The sequence below is a fragment of the Pelmatolapia mariae genome, linkage group LG1, assembly GCF_036321145.2.
Source record: "Pelmatolapia mariae isolate MD_Pm_ZW linkage group LG1, Pm_UMD_F_2, whole genome shotgun sequence".
Classification (NCBI taxonomy): Eukaryota; Metazoa; Chordata; class Actinopteri; order Cichliformes; family Cichlidae; genus Pelmatolapia; species Pelmatolapia mariae.
The window spans coordinates 39,095,803-39,112,874 of record NC_086227.1 but is presented as its reverse complement, the minus strand read 5'-3'; the positions used below and the strand labels follow the sequence as shown (position 1 = coordinate 39,112,874).

The 17,072-nt window shown below is 41.1% G+C and overlaps 2 protein-coding genes across 4 annotated transcripts; both read left to right on the top strand.

Annotated features, from left to right (window-relative positions):
- Positions 1 to 2,045: 2,045 nt before the first annotated feature.
- On the top strand, positions 2,046 to 4,655 carry il17a/f2 (interleukin 17a/f2). Its single transcript, XM_063473904.1, has 3 exons — positions 2,046 to 2,093; positions 4,159 to 4,313; positions 4,421 to 4,655. Exons 1-3 carry the CDS (start codon positions 2,058 to 2,060, stop codon positions 4,653 to 4,655), a joined length of 426 nt encoding a protein of 141 aa, XP_063329974.1. The 5' UTR covers positions 2,046 to 2,057.
- A 1,752-nt stretch (positions 4,656 to 6,407) lies between these two features.
- Positions 6,408 to 17,037, top strand: LOC134632161 (membrane progestin receptor beta-like). 3 transcript variants are annotated; one of them, XM_063480824.1, is made up of 6 exons: positions 6,408 to 6,509; positions 10,957 to 11,306; positions 11,416 to 11,504; positions 11,638 to 11,794; positions 15,356 to 15,571; positions 15,731 to 17,037. In XM_063480824.1, exons 2-6 carry the CDS (start codon positions 11,022 to 11,024, stop codon positions 16,040 to 16,042), a joined length of 1,059 nt encoding a protein of 352 aa, XP_063336894.1. In that variant the 5' UTR covers positions 6,408 to 6,509; positions 10,957 to 11,021; the 3' UTR covers positions 16,043 to 17,037. The 3 variants fall into 3 exon arrangements, with proteins under 3 accessions (XP_063336894.1, XP_063336879.1, XP_063336886.1); XM_063480809.1 differs by having other exon boundaries at positions 11,392 to 11,504; XM_063480816.1 differs by having other exon boundaries at positions 6,436 to 6,509; positions 11,005 to 11,306; positions 11,392 to 11,504.
- Positions 17,038 to 17,072: the final 35 nt, after the last annotated feature.

Here is a 17,072-nt window from a genome sequence, read left to right as displayed (position 1 = left end):
CAAACAAACGGTTGCAGTAAAGGCCTGCAGAGCATTAAAAAGGAGGAAACCAGCATGTGGTGATGTCCACGAGTTTAAGACTTCAGATTGTCATTACCAGCAAAGAGTTTTCAACCAAGTATTAGAAATGAACGTTTCATTTTCAGTTATTTAAGTTGTCCAATTGCTTTTGGGCCCTGAAATGAAGTGATTTACTTTAGCTCCCTCGCATTTTTATGCAATCTTTTATTTCAACCCAACGAATTAAAGGTAAAGTCTGCATTTCAGCTACATCTGAGTTGTTCCACTGTGGTAATGTACGGAAAAATAATTAGAAAAAAGTCTCTGTCCAAATACTTATGGATCTTACTGTATCTTATCTCATATTCTGAAATAATCAGAGCCTTTTTTCCCACCGCGATGATAAAAAACCCAACTTTAGCTTTACAGAATAAACAGCTTATCAAAGAGGAAACAGATATTTAGATCAGATGTTTTGCTGGTGCGCTGACAGTAAAAGATGCAGATAAAGACAAGATAAACTGGAATGATCCCACGCGGGGAGCTGAATTCTCACGGTAGATGATGGATCGAACAGATAAGAAACTACTAACGAAACAATATTGTAAAATTCAGGGCAGCGTGCACTTTGAAGACAAACTTTGTTTTGGGGGGATTTTATGCCTTTTATTTCAGAGGAAAGAGTCAGCAGGAGATAAAGAACAAAGGACACCACAGGACTGCAGACCTCGACACAAAGCCAACCAAGTCTTCTACGTATCTGTAAAGCAAACTTTCTTCCAAACTTTCTTTGTCGGCCAGCTTCTGGAAGCACGATGAGAAGCAGCGCTAATGTGGAAAAGCAGCTTCTGAACGACATTGCTTCTTATTTTTTATTACAAATCAGAAGTTCAGAAAGCACATCGCAGCCTCGCAGATGTTTTATGTCCACGGACACAACTTTTCCAGTTTTCTCACCTTCCTGAACACAATTTGCCATCTCTCCGTTCTCACATGTGATGATTTCATTATTTAACAAGGACCAGAAACACTTCTGGAAGCTGGAGGGACCTTATCAAATAGAATAAACTTGGTTAGATTTAGGTTAGATAAATGTTGCAGATATGAAACCTGCTTCCTGTTGAGATACATCAGTTGCAGAAAGCAGTGCATGAACACAATCAGATGAATTTTTTTGATCGATTTCGATCGATCAGGATAAAGATAAGTGTGCTGGAGCAGAGCAGCGTGTTGGTCAGGGTTGGAAGCTCTGAACCTTCTGCTTGCAGCTCTGCAGGTTTCCCCTCGCGCTCCAAAGACATGCTCACTAGTTTAACTAACGATCGTAAACTGGCTGTAGGTGCGTCTGTCTCCAGGTGTTTGAGATCTTTTGCCCTCTGTCAGCTGGGAGAACTTTCCCCGCCGCCATGATCGTAGGTGAGGAAAATGGATGGAGCTGTTGTCCAAACAAATTACTTCAGGACGTCTTTGATCGCGAATTCTTCTTAAAATTTTAAAATTAAACATCTGTAGTTTCTGCTCAGGTAGACGGGTATGGAGAACACCTACATTCTTAGCAGGAAGACCAGAGTTTGCTGTGCCTGAAGGAAATGAACAAATAAAGAAATCAGTGATGATCTCAGATCGAAGGCTTGAAATGAGTCCTCAGAGAGAAGCTGAGCGTACACTTACTAACACATTTAATGCAAACTGTGGACACTACAGAAAATTAAAAAAGTAGAATCTGCTGTCATTAAAACAAATTCTGTTCTTTAAATTAATGCGACCAAATCTGCCACACTGAAAATAAAATTCAGCTTCTGCTGTTTTACACTTTTTTCCTGTTTTTCTGTCACAGATGTTATCAGTGCAGCAAACGTGTTATTTTCATCTGACAGACCGCCTGTCAGGCTTTCATCGTGTGATTCAGATGGTCTGCAGAGATAACAGGAATTTCCCCTTTTGTTGCTTGAGCTGTTATCATCTCAGAGATCAGGCGTGATCACATCTGATCCGCATAAATTCTGCTGATCTGAGAGCAGTCGCACACAGACGCTGGACGGGACCAGAGCAACATCATGAAGCTGCTGAGGCACGGCATCTACACTCTGCTGGTGAGCGTCGGCTTTATTCACTCTGATCATCTGTTTACTGCAACTGAAAGATGAAAAGCCTGATTATATTAGTCTGCTGGAAATTACAAGCAATAAATTACTCACGGATGATAGTCACAAAGGTTAGATTGGGGATGACTGGTGAGACGTTCCAGCGCAAAGTAAATTTAGCAGTTTGACTGTGAAATTGATCAGACTGGAAGAACCAGCAGCGGCTGAGAGGTTTTACTGGGTTCATTTAATGGATGGACATGAAAAGTGTCGCAAACAGAAACTAGTTCCAAAACAGTCTTTTAGAGATGTCGTTAGCTGGCCTCTAGAAGAGTCAGGTGTGCAGCGCAGGTGTCAGGCTTTCCAGAACTGGACCCAGCGCGGGTCTTTAGGCAGGTGAGTGAATTTATACTGGTCAGAAAATGCTTTTAATAAAGTAATCAGTAATGTTTTACGTCACGTTTCCAGATAATCTCCTGTACGGCTCACCGGGTTTATAATAATTATAATGTGTGTGGCTAACATAATATTTAATCAACTATAACAGTTTTTGGTATTTTTACCTGATAATTACACAGTCATGACGCGTAACAGTGCATTCATCCTGTCCTAAAACTCTCCGTGAAATCGTCCTCCTGCAGACACTCTGTGTTCATTTATATTTAAAACTGATTTTGTGTCAGCTGCTGCTGTTTAATGGACTGTAATGTCTTCTTTTAGTGCTTATTTTGGTTCTTCTTCGACACTGTAGATTTGAAATTTAAACCCTGTTAAAACAGCGTTTAGAGTGATGAAGTTTGCCGTTGGTTAAATTGTCATCATCTCACTAAAAAGTATAATTAAATAACCTTTAAGGGATGAAGTCCGGGGTGTCTTTAGATATTTTTATAGACTCTCAGCAGCACGCTCAGGTTAACAGATGCTGATGGATGCTCGAAGCATGTCAGGTTTGGGATTTCCAGCTTCAGAAACAGATTTCCATCCAGCTTCAGGGTGACGCTCCTCTGGGCGACACCATGGATTAAATCCGGATAGACTTAATTAAAAAGAGCTTGTTTGTGTTGATATTACATCTATAATTTGTGATGTTGTTCTCACATTTTCACTCTGGATTTGGACTTCTCTCTGTGTGAGTCGATCGGTCTGTCTCATCACTGCGGAGCGGTTTTGGTCCACTCTCGGTAACAGCGTTGCTTCAGTTCCTTGAGGTTCGCACCATTCGTTCATGCACAGCTCTCTGGACTCTGGACCACTGCAGCAGCTTGATTCTTTTCTTTTTCAGCCTTTCTGGTGGAGATTTGTTGATGTGCTTGGGCTCATCAGTTTGTTCCAAGCTTTCTGTGGGACCGATGGCCTCACGTGTGACTCTAGAAAACTGTTTGGTTTGATGTACAAAGTGTACTTCTGTTCTTTGCTTTGTTCAGATGCAGCCTGACAAACCTAAGCTGTGCTGCAGTCTGCTTCAAGATAAGCCATGCTTGTTCAATCTGTTTCTAAATGTACTGAACTTTGACCTTTAACCTGCTGAATGAGGATTGTAGAGTCAGAGATGGAGCTCTTGGGTTTGAGCTCAGGGTGAATTTGCTGGTATGTCTGCTCCTGGGGAGACTGTGGCATTGAGTGTGTTAACATATACACCTGTATATAGAGATGGTCCCTAGGGTCATTAATCAATTAATGAAGGGCATTTGATTGGCTGATACTTACCGTCCGCTTCACATGGAAGCAGTGAGAGAGGACTGTCTTTTTCACACGAATGGACTTTGATGAATAAACGCTCTAACAGCCTTTAAAAGGCAGAGTTTAAATTCTTTTAAGTTTTAGTATTTTAAGCTTTTAGTACAGACTAAAAACTTACTGAGAAACTTGCACAAATGAGCCTCACTAAGAGTTTCTAAGAGTTTCGTACTCTTAGATTAAAAGTTGAAACCACTGAACGATGTTTCAAACAGGCTGAGGATGGTCAGAAAGCTCTGAAATACATATATGTATGCAGAAAAATGTAAAAATGGTTGAAATAGTTGCATTTAGTAAAACCCAAGATTGTAACTTGTTGGTAATCTTGTATATTCAGGTATGTTGCAGTGCATTGTGGGTCGCTCACTCCGAGGTTGAAACTGAATCTGCAGCTGAATGTGACACCACGCTGACGTTCTCCTCCGAGATCACGAGCTTGACTGAAGGAAACGGGGACATCCACAGCAGATCTCTGTCTCCGTGGAACTGGACGTGAGTAAACTCATGAATGAATTTGTGAATAGATGACTGAATGAGTAAAAACAGAAGCAGCTCTGATAAATGTCTAATTTCACTTGTTGCTGTGTTTGTTGACTCAGGCCAAACACGGAGAGAAACCGAATCCCCAGGACGCTCTGGGAGGCCGAGTGCAGTACCAGCCTTTGTTCCAGTCCCATCCCGGGACAGAAGGACCAACACAACCTGAACTCAGTCCCCGTCTACCAGGACATTCTGGTCCTGACCTTACACAATGGCCGGCGCTGCTACAAAGCATCGTTCCGCTCTGTGGCGGTCGGATGCACCTGTGTTAGAGCCGAGATCAGTCAGAAGTGAAGCCCAGGAAACAGAAATGTTTCAAAATAAAAGGAGCTAAAAAAAAAAAAGCTAATTGAAACCTGGTCATTTCGTTCTTGCTGTTTTTATTGTATTTATTTAAAAAAAAAAATGCACAGTGCGTGTTAATATCAGATGTGTCAGATTTGAATCAGCTCTTCATTTTATCTATAGTCTCTGTGCAGGTAACATAAAAAACACACAAACAAATAAAAACACACATGGAGTAAAAAATGATGACAGGTCTGGTTTGTTTGAGATCAGCTTTCATTGTATGTGCAGCGTCGATCTGATAAGTGCCAAATAGTTACTCCCCTTTACTGACCTCACATTTTACTTCACATTTGGTTCACCTATCAGGCCCCTCGCTGTCTACTCTAGCAGCAGCCCTAACACCAATGCCCCTAATAAATCAACTTAAAGTATTGGGGAAAGTCTATATAAAACTTTATACATAAAACTGCCATGTTTTTTAAATGATCAAAGCTTAAGAGATTGCCCTTTTTTTTTTCCAGAAATGGCCTGATGTGCTTAGAATTGTGTAAATTTAATTTTAAATTGCTGTTGAAATTTTCAGTCATACTGTTACACCTGTTAGTTGTTTCATAAACATCACACACACTGTTCAATAATTAGTCAAATTAATGACGTTGAAGTCACTCTTGAACCTGAGTCAGTGCCTCTGTAAGACACAACAATGTGTGATTGTGTCATTGTGTAAAGACTACTGCATCATCTGTGTAGACTGGAATATTAATATTTAGATACATGTTAATATGAAGCGCAAAGAAAAGTAGTCCAAGCATAGAGCCTTGTGGAATCCCTGCAGAGTGAATACATGCACATTGCTTTCTCTGTGATAGAGAAATCCACAGAACAGCTTCAGTTGAGATAAAAGAACTCGATGTTTGATTGTGTGAAATGCTGTTTTCAAATCTGGGTTTGGATGATTACTCGTGTGATACCATCACACGAGTTTTTGTTCAAGCACTAAATAACATTTTAATGTATTTTGTACAATGAAAGACATGACTTCACATGACAGTAACATTACAGGAACAGTCTTAATCTTTGAATGATGGCGTGTGAATATAACCAAACAAATCGAATACAAAACAAATTAAACATGTAGTTGTGGACTTGCAGTTCCCTCACCATCCACCAGTGGGCGTAGCAGAACTGATTTCTCCTCTTTTTAAAACAATTCTTCTACAAAGCTTGTTACCTTTTACAGTTTTGTTTTGACCAACATTCTTAAATATTTTATCATCTTACATCTTTATTATTTTAGAAGAGAATAAAATAGGATAGAATAGTTGACATTTAGGATATGGAAATATAACTAAAATAAAAAGAGAAAAGAAAAACTTGAAGTTTACAATTTTGCTTTGTTTTACCTCTTTATTTTTTTGTTGAATTAGTCTCCAAATTTACCATCATGTGCACTGGACGAATTAGAAAAGTTCCTAACCTTTCCTTTTATTAATCTGACGTGTTTAGAGAATAAAAAATGAGTGCAACGTTACTGCGTGGAGGATTTGGTGGTGTATTGGTATGCACGCTGCAGCGAAGTGTGCATTACTGCTGAGTCTCATGATGTCTGAAATCCTCTGCAGAGAAAAACTCGTTCAGACTCAAATCAGCTCTAATTAGCTGAAAACAAGAACACATTGTGGAGTGTGTGTGTGTGTGTGTGTGTGTGTGTGTGTGTGTGTGTGTGTGTGTGTGTGTGTGTGTGTGTGTGTTTTGAACACTGAGAGCAGGCCCAAAGACCCGAACAGAAAACAATAGAAGAGAGTAGAAAATGAGTTGTGCAGCGTAGCAGCAAGCAGCTCACATCCAGGAGACACTCAGGTAGGTTTGATTTCCTTCTTGTCCTTCAGATTCTGTGACCTCTGACCTTTGTACAGAGATGATTGAAGCTTAAGTGTTTCCAAAGAAAAAAGGCATTTGAAGCATCTTTAAGCCAAAGTTTGTTGAAGCTGAACAAGCTCCAATCAAAGCTGTTCGACTCCTTTTAACTCAATCTATTTGCCACCTATCTGTACATTAAATACATTTTTAAAGCTGCTATTGATGCGAACCAACCCAATGCAGTGCACAGATGCAAAAAATTCAAACCATAGATGTCCATAAATTGAGTTATAAAACATAGGGAAAAAGTATTGAACACATTTACTGAAATGTATTTAATACTTCGTGCAACAGCCTGTGTTAGTGATGACAGCTTCAAAGCAACTCCTGCACAGAGAAACTAGTCTCACGCATTGCTCAGGTGTGATTGTGGTCTATTGTTCCACACAAACAGTCTTCAAATCCTAAAGGTTCTGTCGACCCCGCTATGAACTTTAGATCTCTCCATAGGTTTTCATTTGGATTCAGGTCAGCTGATTGGCTGGTTCATTCTAGCAGCTTTATTTTCTTTCTCTGAAAGCAGCTGAGAGTACCCTTGGCTATGGGATCATCGTCCTGCTGAAACATCCACCCTCGTTTCATCTTCATCATCCTGGCAGATGGCAGCAGATTTTTATCCAGGATGTCTCTGTACATCTTTCCATTCATCCTTCCTTCATTTATATGAAGTACCGTATTTTCCGCACTATAAGGCGCACTTAAAATCCTTCAATTTTCTCAAAAATCAACAGTGCCCCTTATAATCTGGTGCACCTTATGTATGAATTCTGGTTGTGCTTATTGACCTCAAACCGATTTTATGTGCTACACGGCGCTCAAAAATGTCAAAAAATGTTTTAGTACGACTTTGGTAAGCTACGAAGCCGCACCACTTGATGGATTGTTGGAGCATTACGGCTACCGTAGTCAGGAGCCTAGCGGAGTGATCTGGGTCCAAAACTCCGGCTGTATCCCAATTCAGGGTCTGCAGCCTTAAAGTACGCAGCCTTAACGGTCCCCAAGGGCCGCGTACTCAAAGACCGCTAAGGCCGGAAGTGCGAGGCTTGTAGGCTTGTGAAATGGGACGGTCTAGCCTCCGTTGCGCTGCCCAGGTTGCCTAGCAACCATGATACTAACAGCTGGAAACGTTTCATACAGCATTATTTGACAGAAATGAAGGAGAAAATCTTTTGTTCATTTGTTTGTTTGTTTCTACATGAGCTTTGATCATTCTCTGTAAGATTAAGGTCAGCTATTGAACGGCATATATTTTAAAGTAAAGGCTTTAAAACCAAGTTAGTACAAACATCACTAATGTCACATAACTTTGCCGACATGTGGCCAACAGTAATGTTTTAATGTTCTTCGTTATTAAACATTTGCACATAAATAAGTGACATAATATTCAGTACTTACTTTAAAAAGTTTACTCTTCGGGCGCCCCTCATCCGCCGTTTTTCTTCGGCAAAATTATCCACACCCACCGCCGCGCTATGCATTCTGGGATATGTTGGGCCACGAAGTCTACACCGCCACGTCCTTAAAATTCAGGGAAATGAAGGACACATTTGAGGGCCGCATTTCGAGCAGCCTTCGAATTGGGACAGCCTTCGTCGCGTCGCTGTGACGTAATCGGCCTTAAAATGCGGCCTTTAAGGCTGCAGACCCTGAATTGGGATACAGCCTCCGTCTGCTTCAGGTCCCAAAGTCAAACGAACACTGCAGCATCACTGAAAGGTAAAACCTGTGTAATTTCTTTTGTCTTTAATAAAATGATCAGCGTTGCTGCTTTACCAGGTGTAACAATTAAGTTTAACATCCAAACATCCATGAAAACAGAATTTATTAAATTTAACAGAGTTAGAAGTTAGCAGGAAGTTAGCTCGCTAGTTTCCACCTAAACATGATATAGCATGTTCTGACTGAGAGATTTCTGAAAAATTCAAACGTACAGCTCTGCTATCACTTCCAACATAAATGAAGACAGAAAACTAAACAGCAGTGACGTTTGTAGGGTTACTGAAGTTGGGCTAGCTGGTATATAATGATGTGCTACGTGATCGCTAGCGACACAGCTATGTTAGCATAACATAAACACAAGCTGTGTCCCAAAACGTCGGCTGCATCCTTCGGAGGACCTGGCCTTCGCGGTCTACGTGGGCCGGGTCCTTCTAAGACCGAGAAGGCCGGAAGTGCGAGGTTGTGAAATGGGACGGTCTAGCCTTCAGATTTGCGTCACCGCTGTCTCGGTGGAGTTTAATAAACTCGGCCGTCTGCTCCTTGCTATCTAAAATATAACAGGACACTGGCGTAAATTCTCGTTTAATCAGTTTTCTGTTTGACGTTTATTCAGCTGTGTGAAAATCCCGGAGGAACCCACCCGATGGATTAATAACGTTTTATTTAATCTAATAATCTAATAACTTTGATCTCAGCCAAACAGATTTACTCCAGAACAAATAAAACACCGAAAAAAGCCACACAACAGTATTTTTAAGTTATCTGAGTGACTTATATATTATGTTTAACCTGAGTAGCGAAAGACAGCGGGGTCTGAAAACGATGAAGCCGGGAGTCCGCTGCTCTCGCCGGCTCGAGTGACCATTGAACCCCCCGTCTAGCTATCGAGCAGGTGGGTAACAGACGTCTCTGAAAACGTCGGCGCACTTTTGCAAATATGCGATGTCTTGATAAACCAAGCAGATATTTGAAGTTTACACAGCTACTTTCTCGCCTGAAAATATGTTAAAAGTTTATTTTATGACCCAGAAAGATTAATAAAAGTAATTTTAAAACTTAGTAGCGGCTGCCATTGTTGGAAACTGAAATTGACTAGGCCGCACTATGAATTCTGGGATATGGTGGGCCACGAAGGACACACCCGACCCATCCTTCAAATTCGGGGAAATGAAGGACACATTTGTCCACTGCATTTGAAGGAGTCGATGAATTGGGACAGCCTTCATCACCTGGCTGTGACGTAATCGGCCTTCAAATGCGGCCTCCGAAGGATGCAGCCGATGTTTTGGGACACAGCAACAGTGAAGCTGGAGGATGAACGCTAACTTTGTTCCACTCGATGAAAGTTAACATGAAGGTTCCTGATGGTTAGAGACAAATGCAATCGCATGGCAGGATGCTGTAAACGGACCAAACTTCAGTCAGGAGAACAACTGAGATAATCCATCCACAATAGGAGATTAGTCATTAATATACTGCAACAACATGGAAATAGAGCAGCTGCCAGAGGATTCAACATTAATGAATCAATGGTACGGAAGTGGAGGAAGCAAGAAGAATGAGTTGAGTAAAGTTTGACTTTAAATACATTATGCTGAAGAACAGCCCTGTGCCACAATGTTTCCACTTCCAGACTTGACTGTTGGTGTTTTTGGGGTGATATGCTGTGCTTATTGTTCTCCAAACATGGTGTTTTGATGTATTTTGGCATCCAAAGAGTTCCATTTTGGTCTCATCTAATCAGACTACATTCTCCCACTGTTTCACAGGCTTGTCTAAATGTTGTTCAGCAACCCTTAAACGCTCTTCAACACGCTTTTTCTTCAGCAATGGACTCTTGCATGGTGAACGTCCATACAGGCCATGGTAGTTAAGTGCATAACTTGTTTTCTTTGAAACAACTGAACTTGTTGATTCCAGGTCTTTCTGTAGCTCTCCACAAGTGCCAAGTATCCAATGCCATCAGTATGTTTTACAAAAATACGGTTGTGAAGGTGTTGAGAGAGCTCACTGGTTTTATCCATCATGAGATGTTTACTTGTGTGACACATTGGTGATGAGACACCATTTTTATAGCCCATCAGTTGGGACTGAACCAGCTGATATTAATTTGCAGTAATTACTGATTTTCTGGAGCTGATGCCATGACTTTCCATGCCTTTTTGAACCTCCCTTTCTTCATGTGTTCAATACTTTTTCCCTGTGCCATTTTGCATTATTACAGATAAATTAGTTTATGGACATCTGTGGTTTGATTTCTTTGTATGTGTGCATTGGATGGGCTGTTACCTACATCTGGTTAGAATTTCATGTTAATATCACCTTTAGAAATGTTTTTATTTAGAAAATGTGTGACGTGTTTAGTACTTATTTTACTCGCTGCATATAGAGTTTTAAAATAAATTACTTCAGAGCATTTTACTGGTATATTTATGGTAGAAATTTGTTTGATAAACTACAAATATTTGACATTTTAATAACAAATATCTCTGTTGAATTACAGTCATTTACCAGCATTAAACTTTTATTTTACATTTTATAATCTGGAATTCCCAACAGATAAAAGTATAACAAGGATATAAGCTGTACAGCTAATACTCTCAGCTTTTTGGCTTCCAAATAAATTTGTAATTTAATTTACTGAAGTGTGATTTTCATTTTCACTCAGGGGCAATCAAACAGAACAGAATCTTCTTATCATTTCTTCTTCATCCAGCTGGGTCATCTCCCATCATGCCTCAGGTGTCGTTTGCCCATCCCTCACTCTGTCTTAACTTCCTCCCTCTGCTGCACCGCCTCCTCCCATCCAACCCCCCCACCGTCCGAGACGTGGATGTTCCGCCTCTGTTTCGGGAGCGCTTCATCCTGACGGGGTACCGTCCCACGGGCATGTCGTGGCGGTGTTACGCCCTCAGCCTGTTCCAGATCCACAATGAGACGCTGAATGTGTGGAGCCACCTGCTGGCTGCCGCCTTTGTGGTGCTCAGGTTCATGGTGTTCGCCATCATGCGAGGAGGGGTAGGATATTTACAGACGCTCTGATCTTCTGCTGCATGATGACATTCTGTTTGACCTCCTGTTGTCTGACCTTTGACCTATTAAGGGAATCCTGGGTTTCCGACTGCAGGGTCCTGAAGGTGAAGGTTTTTCTGTGGACGCCTCCTCTCTACCTCTGGTCCTCTATGTTCTTTCTGCCGTCACATACCTCAGCTGCAGGTGAGTGATTCATTCTTTGGTCACCAACAATAAGAAAGTGTTCCTATATATTTGATTTGGGAATGATGTAGGAAGTTTAATGTAAACATTTTAAATATTGCAGCTTTAACTAACATCATGTTACCTCCTGCAGTGCTGCAGCTCACCTGCTGCAGTCCCACTCAGAGCAGGCGCATTACTCACTATTCTTCCTGGACTATGTGGGCGTGGCCGTCTATCAGTATGGCTGTGCTCTGGCTCTCTGCCTGTACAGCTCCAACACTGCCTGGAGACAAAGCATGCTGGGACAGGTTTGTTTACAGATGTTGAACTATGGTAATATTTGATGGCTGATTGTTGGACGTCTGCAATGTTGGTTGATTTTTTGGACGGTCTGGTGGTTTTCTGGTAAGGTAGTTTAAATTTAGTCTTGACTGACTGTCTGGATGGAGGCAGGAGGTTGGACAGTTGGATGTTACATGTTGGATAGTCTGACAGTGTTATGTTTGGGTATTTTCACTGAATGATAGATGGCTGGATATTGTAATGGCTGGCTGGTTGCATATTGTGTCACTATCATGATCCGAGTGAGTGTCTGCTGTTTTGATGTGTTTCTCCATGCTGGCTCTGGTTCTCCAGTATCTGCCCATGGGGGCAGAGGCTCATTTCCACATGCATCATCCAGCAGTGATCCATCAGTGGCAATCAGCAGGCTGGCATTTAAGACCAGCTCACCCTTCACCTCATTGCCAGCCAGTAACTTGGCTCTTCCATCTCTTGTTATTTGCCTCGTTGAATTCTAACTGCTGTTTCCTTGTGTGTCCAGTTTGTTTTTGCCGTTCCTGGAACTAAACTCCGCTGCAGCTTGCTTCACTTGTTATCTACCGCTAATCACCTGCTCGGGCTACACGCGATGCTCTCTCTCGTCAGTTCTCCACAAACACCAATCAGCCTGAACTAGAAAACCTCCTCCAAGCCACTTGCAAAGTGGGTTCCCTCACGTGGGACCTAGAATAAGACATTATCCTGGGGCCGTTCCCCCAATTCAGCGCAAAGCACAAGCATCTGTCAGTGGCCTTCAGGCTTTCTTCAACCATTAACAAGATAATTGGAAGACTTTCTGCACAATTTTCGAAGCCAATTGGAAATTGCCCTTTACTGTGTTACACCCACAACCCCGCTACCTGGTCCTTACAACTTTCATGGACTGAATATACTTAGAACTCACTTCTCTCTTCTGCTATAGGTCTCTTGCCTTTTGAAGCCTCTCCAGGGTACCAACACCCTCTTTTTCTAGAGATGGAGCCTGATCTTGCGGTGCCCTCAGTTTGCTCCAGTCCACTGTGCCCCTCTGCTAGTAACTGCTAGTCTGCTGTCCCTTGAGTCTGCTTTTATGTCCACTTCCACATAGTGCTGGGCGTTATGATGATATATATTGTGTGGACGATAGAAAAGTGTCTATCGTGCCATTTGTCTTCTATCGTTTATATCGTACTAACCCAAATTTTATAAATTATTACATAAAATATATCATTAACCCTTTACAACCGGTCGGAGCAGGCACACTCCGTTTTACCTAACTATTTTTAAATCCCTGTAGAACTGGAACCACGTAAGCTAGTACAATAATTTTTTTTTGCATGTGAAACCGGAGGAGTTGTACTTACATCTTATGCCATTAGCTTGTCCAAGGTCACGGTTTCCTTCCACATATAACTTTGCAAAAATTGCATAAGAAGCACTTGCAGCAACAAAAACATAATATTCCAAACTTGCAGCAGCAAAAACATAATATTCCAGAAACACGCTTTGCCGACGTTCATAAGACTTCCTACGTTGGCATATAAGTCAGCGCGAACTATCGCATGTCCGCCATTACCTGCCCGAAACCGGAAGTGACGTCATTTTCGCGAAAGGGCCTTATAAGCCTATGTTGGTGTTTTTAAAAGACATGTTTGACTTTATGCTTTTCTGTATCGTTTCTGGGATGCTTAGAACTCAAATTACACTGTTGGAAATAGTTTATTTTGATGCATTATAATATTTATTTTCATTTTTCCTGTAGTATATAAAAATTAGTGTATCTCAAAAATAAAACTATGAAGACACTCAAAATAAATTTCTCGTGGTTGGAAACTTTTGTATTTACAGTTTTGAGGGATACACCTCTTAAAATGTTTTTAACTAGAAATATATGTAAAAAAACAAAACAAAAACGATTTTCAATTTTTTTGTAGTTTATTGCACTACAAGTTTTTGCAATTTATGTAGTTACTATGGACTTAATGCATACATATTATTAAAATTTGGGCTATAATGGTTGTATTGATATATGGAAACTTGAAATACTCCCACAAGTGGCACTACAGCATGTAAAATGTAAACATAAGCTCTGGTGGACTTGGTTCTATGGTAGGTCTTAAAGGGTTAAATAGCCTGTGGCAAATATATTAGTGTTGTCTTCTCACTATACATGCTCTTAACTTTATGCAAGAAAAAATAAAGTATAAAAAAAATGATATTTTTTGCAAAGAAACTCCGTCTCGTGGTTTGCGAGCTGGTGCTGCTGTACGTGCACCCGGATTTGCGACATACTTTACGGTAACTCAAAACAAAGACTGCACCCTCGGCACTCGCTGTTTGCAGACTGCGTACTTTCTAGATGACCACAGGTCAGGTCGTATATCGTGATATATATCGTTATCGTGATATAAAATAATTCATATCGTGATAAATATTTTTTCCATATCGCCCAGCACTACTTCCACATATCAGCATTTCAGCCCCTGACAGTTAGATGACTGTATAGTATATGGATAGTTGGATGGTTTGATAGTATAACCATTGGATGTTTGGATATTGTGATGGTTGGACAGTTGGGTTGTTGCATTTTGGATAGATGGATTGTAGGACAGTGTAATGCCTTAATGGTCTGAAGGCTGGATGTTTGGATATTGATATGGTTGTATTTTTGGGGAGCAGGCTGACTGGCTAGTTGGATACATGGACTGCTAGATGGTGTGATGGTCAAACAGTTAGATGAGTTGATACTAGGTAGTTGGATGTTGAATACTGGTATGATTGTATGGTTGGAGAACTTGATGGTTGGATAGTTGGATAGTTAGAATTTTAATAGTGTGAAAGTTGCACAGTTCAGTGATTGGATGTTGGATGACTGGATGGTTGGATAGTTTAATAAATGGAGTCCTGGATGGTTTAATGGTTGGGAATTTGGTTCATTTGATTGTTGGATGTTGCATTATTGAATCACTGAATATTGTTATGGCTGTATATCCAGTGATGCAACTGGATATACCTCCCAACTGGAGCTAGGAGGTTGAATAGTTTGACTCATGGACTGTTAAATAGTGTGATGAGTGGACAGTTTAGTGACTGGGTGTTGGATGACTGGATGGTTTGTAAATGATATTGGTAAACAATTTGATAATTGGCTATTGGGAAATTGGATTGTTGGACGGGTACAGCTGTATGGTTGGAGATCTGGGTGGTTGGAAAGTTGGATGCATGGATTTTTGGGTAGTTGGACAATTTAATGATTGGATGTTGGATAGCTGAATACTGAGACTGTTGGATATTGGAAAGTGGGGTGATTAGATGACTGAATAGCGTGAATGTTGGACTGATGAACCCAGTGCAGACTGGACAGGTTTGTTCATGGATGGACAATTTGGATGTTTTGTAGTTGGCTTATTTAATGGTTTGATGATTACTTTGTGGACAGTTGGATGTCTTGTTGCAATGATGTCTGGATGTTCAGATGGAAGGGGAAAAACATGGTTAGAAAGGTTTGTGTTTGAGTCTTCTGTCCCATCGGTATGTTCAAATGTCCTGATCAGGTTTTTGGATTTCAGGTCTTCCTCCCAGCAGCTGCCCTCCTTGCGTGGCTCTCGTGCACCGCCTGCTGCTATGCAAAACTTCGTTTCCGCCGTCCATACCCCCTTCACAGGAAGCTGTGCCAGCTGATCCCAATGGGTGTGGCCTACCTACTGGACATCAGCCCTGTTGCCCATCGTCTTGCCACCCACAACTGGACAGGCAGCCCTGCACTACCATTACACTTCTTGCAGGTAGTTCCTTTTACTTATTTCTTTAGTCATGGATTTATTAGACCTAACAGTTATATTTATTACTGGTTAGTAATTTTGGGTAAAAAATATTGCACGAATTGTTCTTATTTGCATATTTTTGTGCTACTGTCACAAAGCTTTCTGTCATTTTTCCACCAGGTGGTGCTGTTTATGCTGTCCGCCTTCTTCTTCTCTTGCCCCGTTCCTGAGCGCTTCTCCCCCGGCCGCTTTGACATCGTCGGTCACGGCCACCAGCTCTTCCACATCTTGTTGTCACTCTGCACACTGGCCCAGCAGGAGGCGCTGTTCCACGACTTCCTATGGCGGCAGCCGGCGATGGTCAGAGAGTTTGGAGAGGAGCGTCTCCTGCTGGCTTGTGCCTCCTTTCCCTGCCTGACGTTGTGTTGCGCCTTGACAGCCCTCGCCATGAGGAGGCAGGCTCAGGCACAGCTGATGAAAGAGCAACGATAGAAGAGGAAAAAGAAGAAGAAGAGACTTCCTGTACACAAACTGAGGGACTGACTCTGCAGTGGAAGGATTTCTTTACTTTTGTTGGTTTGGTTTGTTTGTTAGCATCAGATCATAGTGATGCCGACCATCATATTCCTGCACCCAACTTGAGGATTTTCTGGTTTCTCTTTTTTACATTTTACTAAACAACGACTAAAATCAAGTGACCATTTAACATTAAAATGGGACCAGTTTTTAATTTCTGTTTGCATATTCAATAACACAATATCGTCTATAGTTTGTATGTTTATCTGTTAGCTGAACACTGTTGCCTCACTGAGCTCCAGGTTGGTGCTACCATAGATTTCTTAAAGTGACTGCATTGATTGAAAATGAATCTAAAACCTATACTTAATAAGATAAGATAACCTTTATTAGTCCCACACGTAGGAAGTTTGTTTTGTTACAGCAGAAAGTGGACAGTGCAAAGTTATATAGCAAAAATTAGAAAACGCTGGAATAGAATAAGAATAAGATACTATATACAATAGAATAAAATAATAAGATACTAAGATAACCGTTCACTGTTCTTCCTTTAACAACAGTCTGTAAGCATTTGGGAACCAAGGGTTTGCATTTCTGTAGTTTAGTTGTAGTTTTTGCCAAAGGATTCCCATTCTTGCTTGTTTTAGGACTTGAGCCACATGTTTTTAGTGGTTGATGGTCTGGAGTACTTTCAGTTTAGCAGGCAGATTTTTGTTTTCCTGCGGAGCCGTGCAGTTTGTGTCGGCGTACAGGACGGTTTCTGTAGTACCTCTAAAATTTACAGCCTGTCGATTTGTATGAACAATCATTGTCTGGAGTGTAATCAGATTCCTGCCCCCATACTGCTTCGGTCTGCATCTGGGTGTCCAGACATGTTCATCACGCTCAAATTTACGTTTTCTGATTAAGGGCAAGGAACAATGTTGATTTCTATTGCAATATATCTGTTATTAAAAACCAACTTACCAACACCCCATATTTTACTAAAGCTGATTCTCCCTTTGTC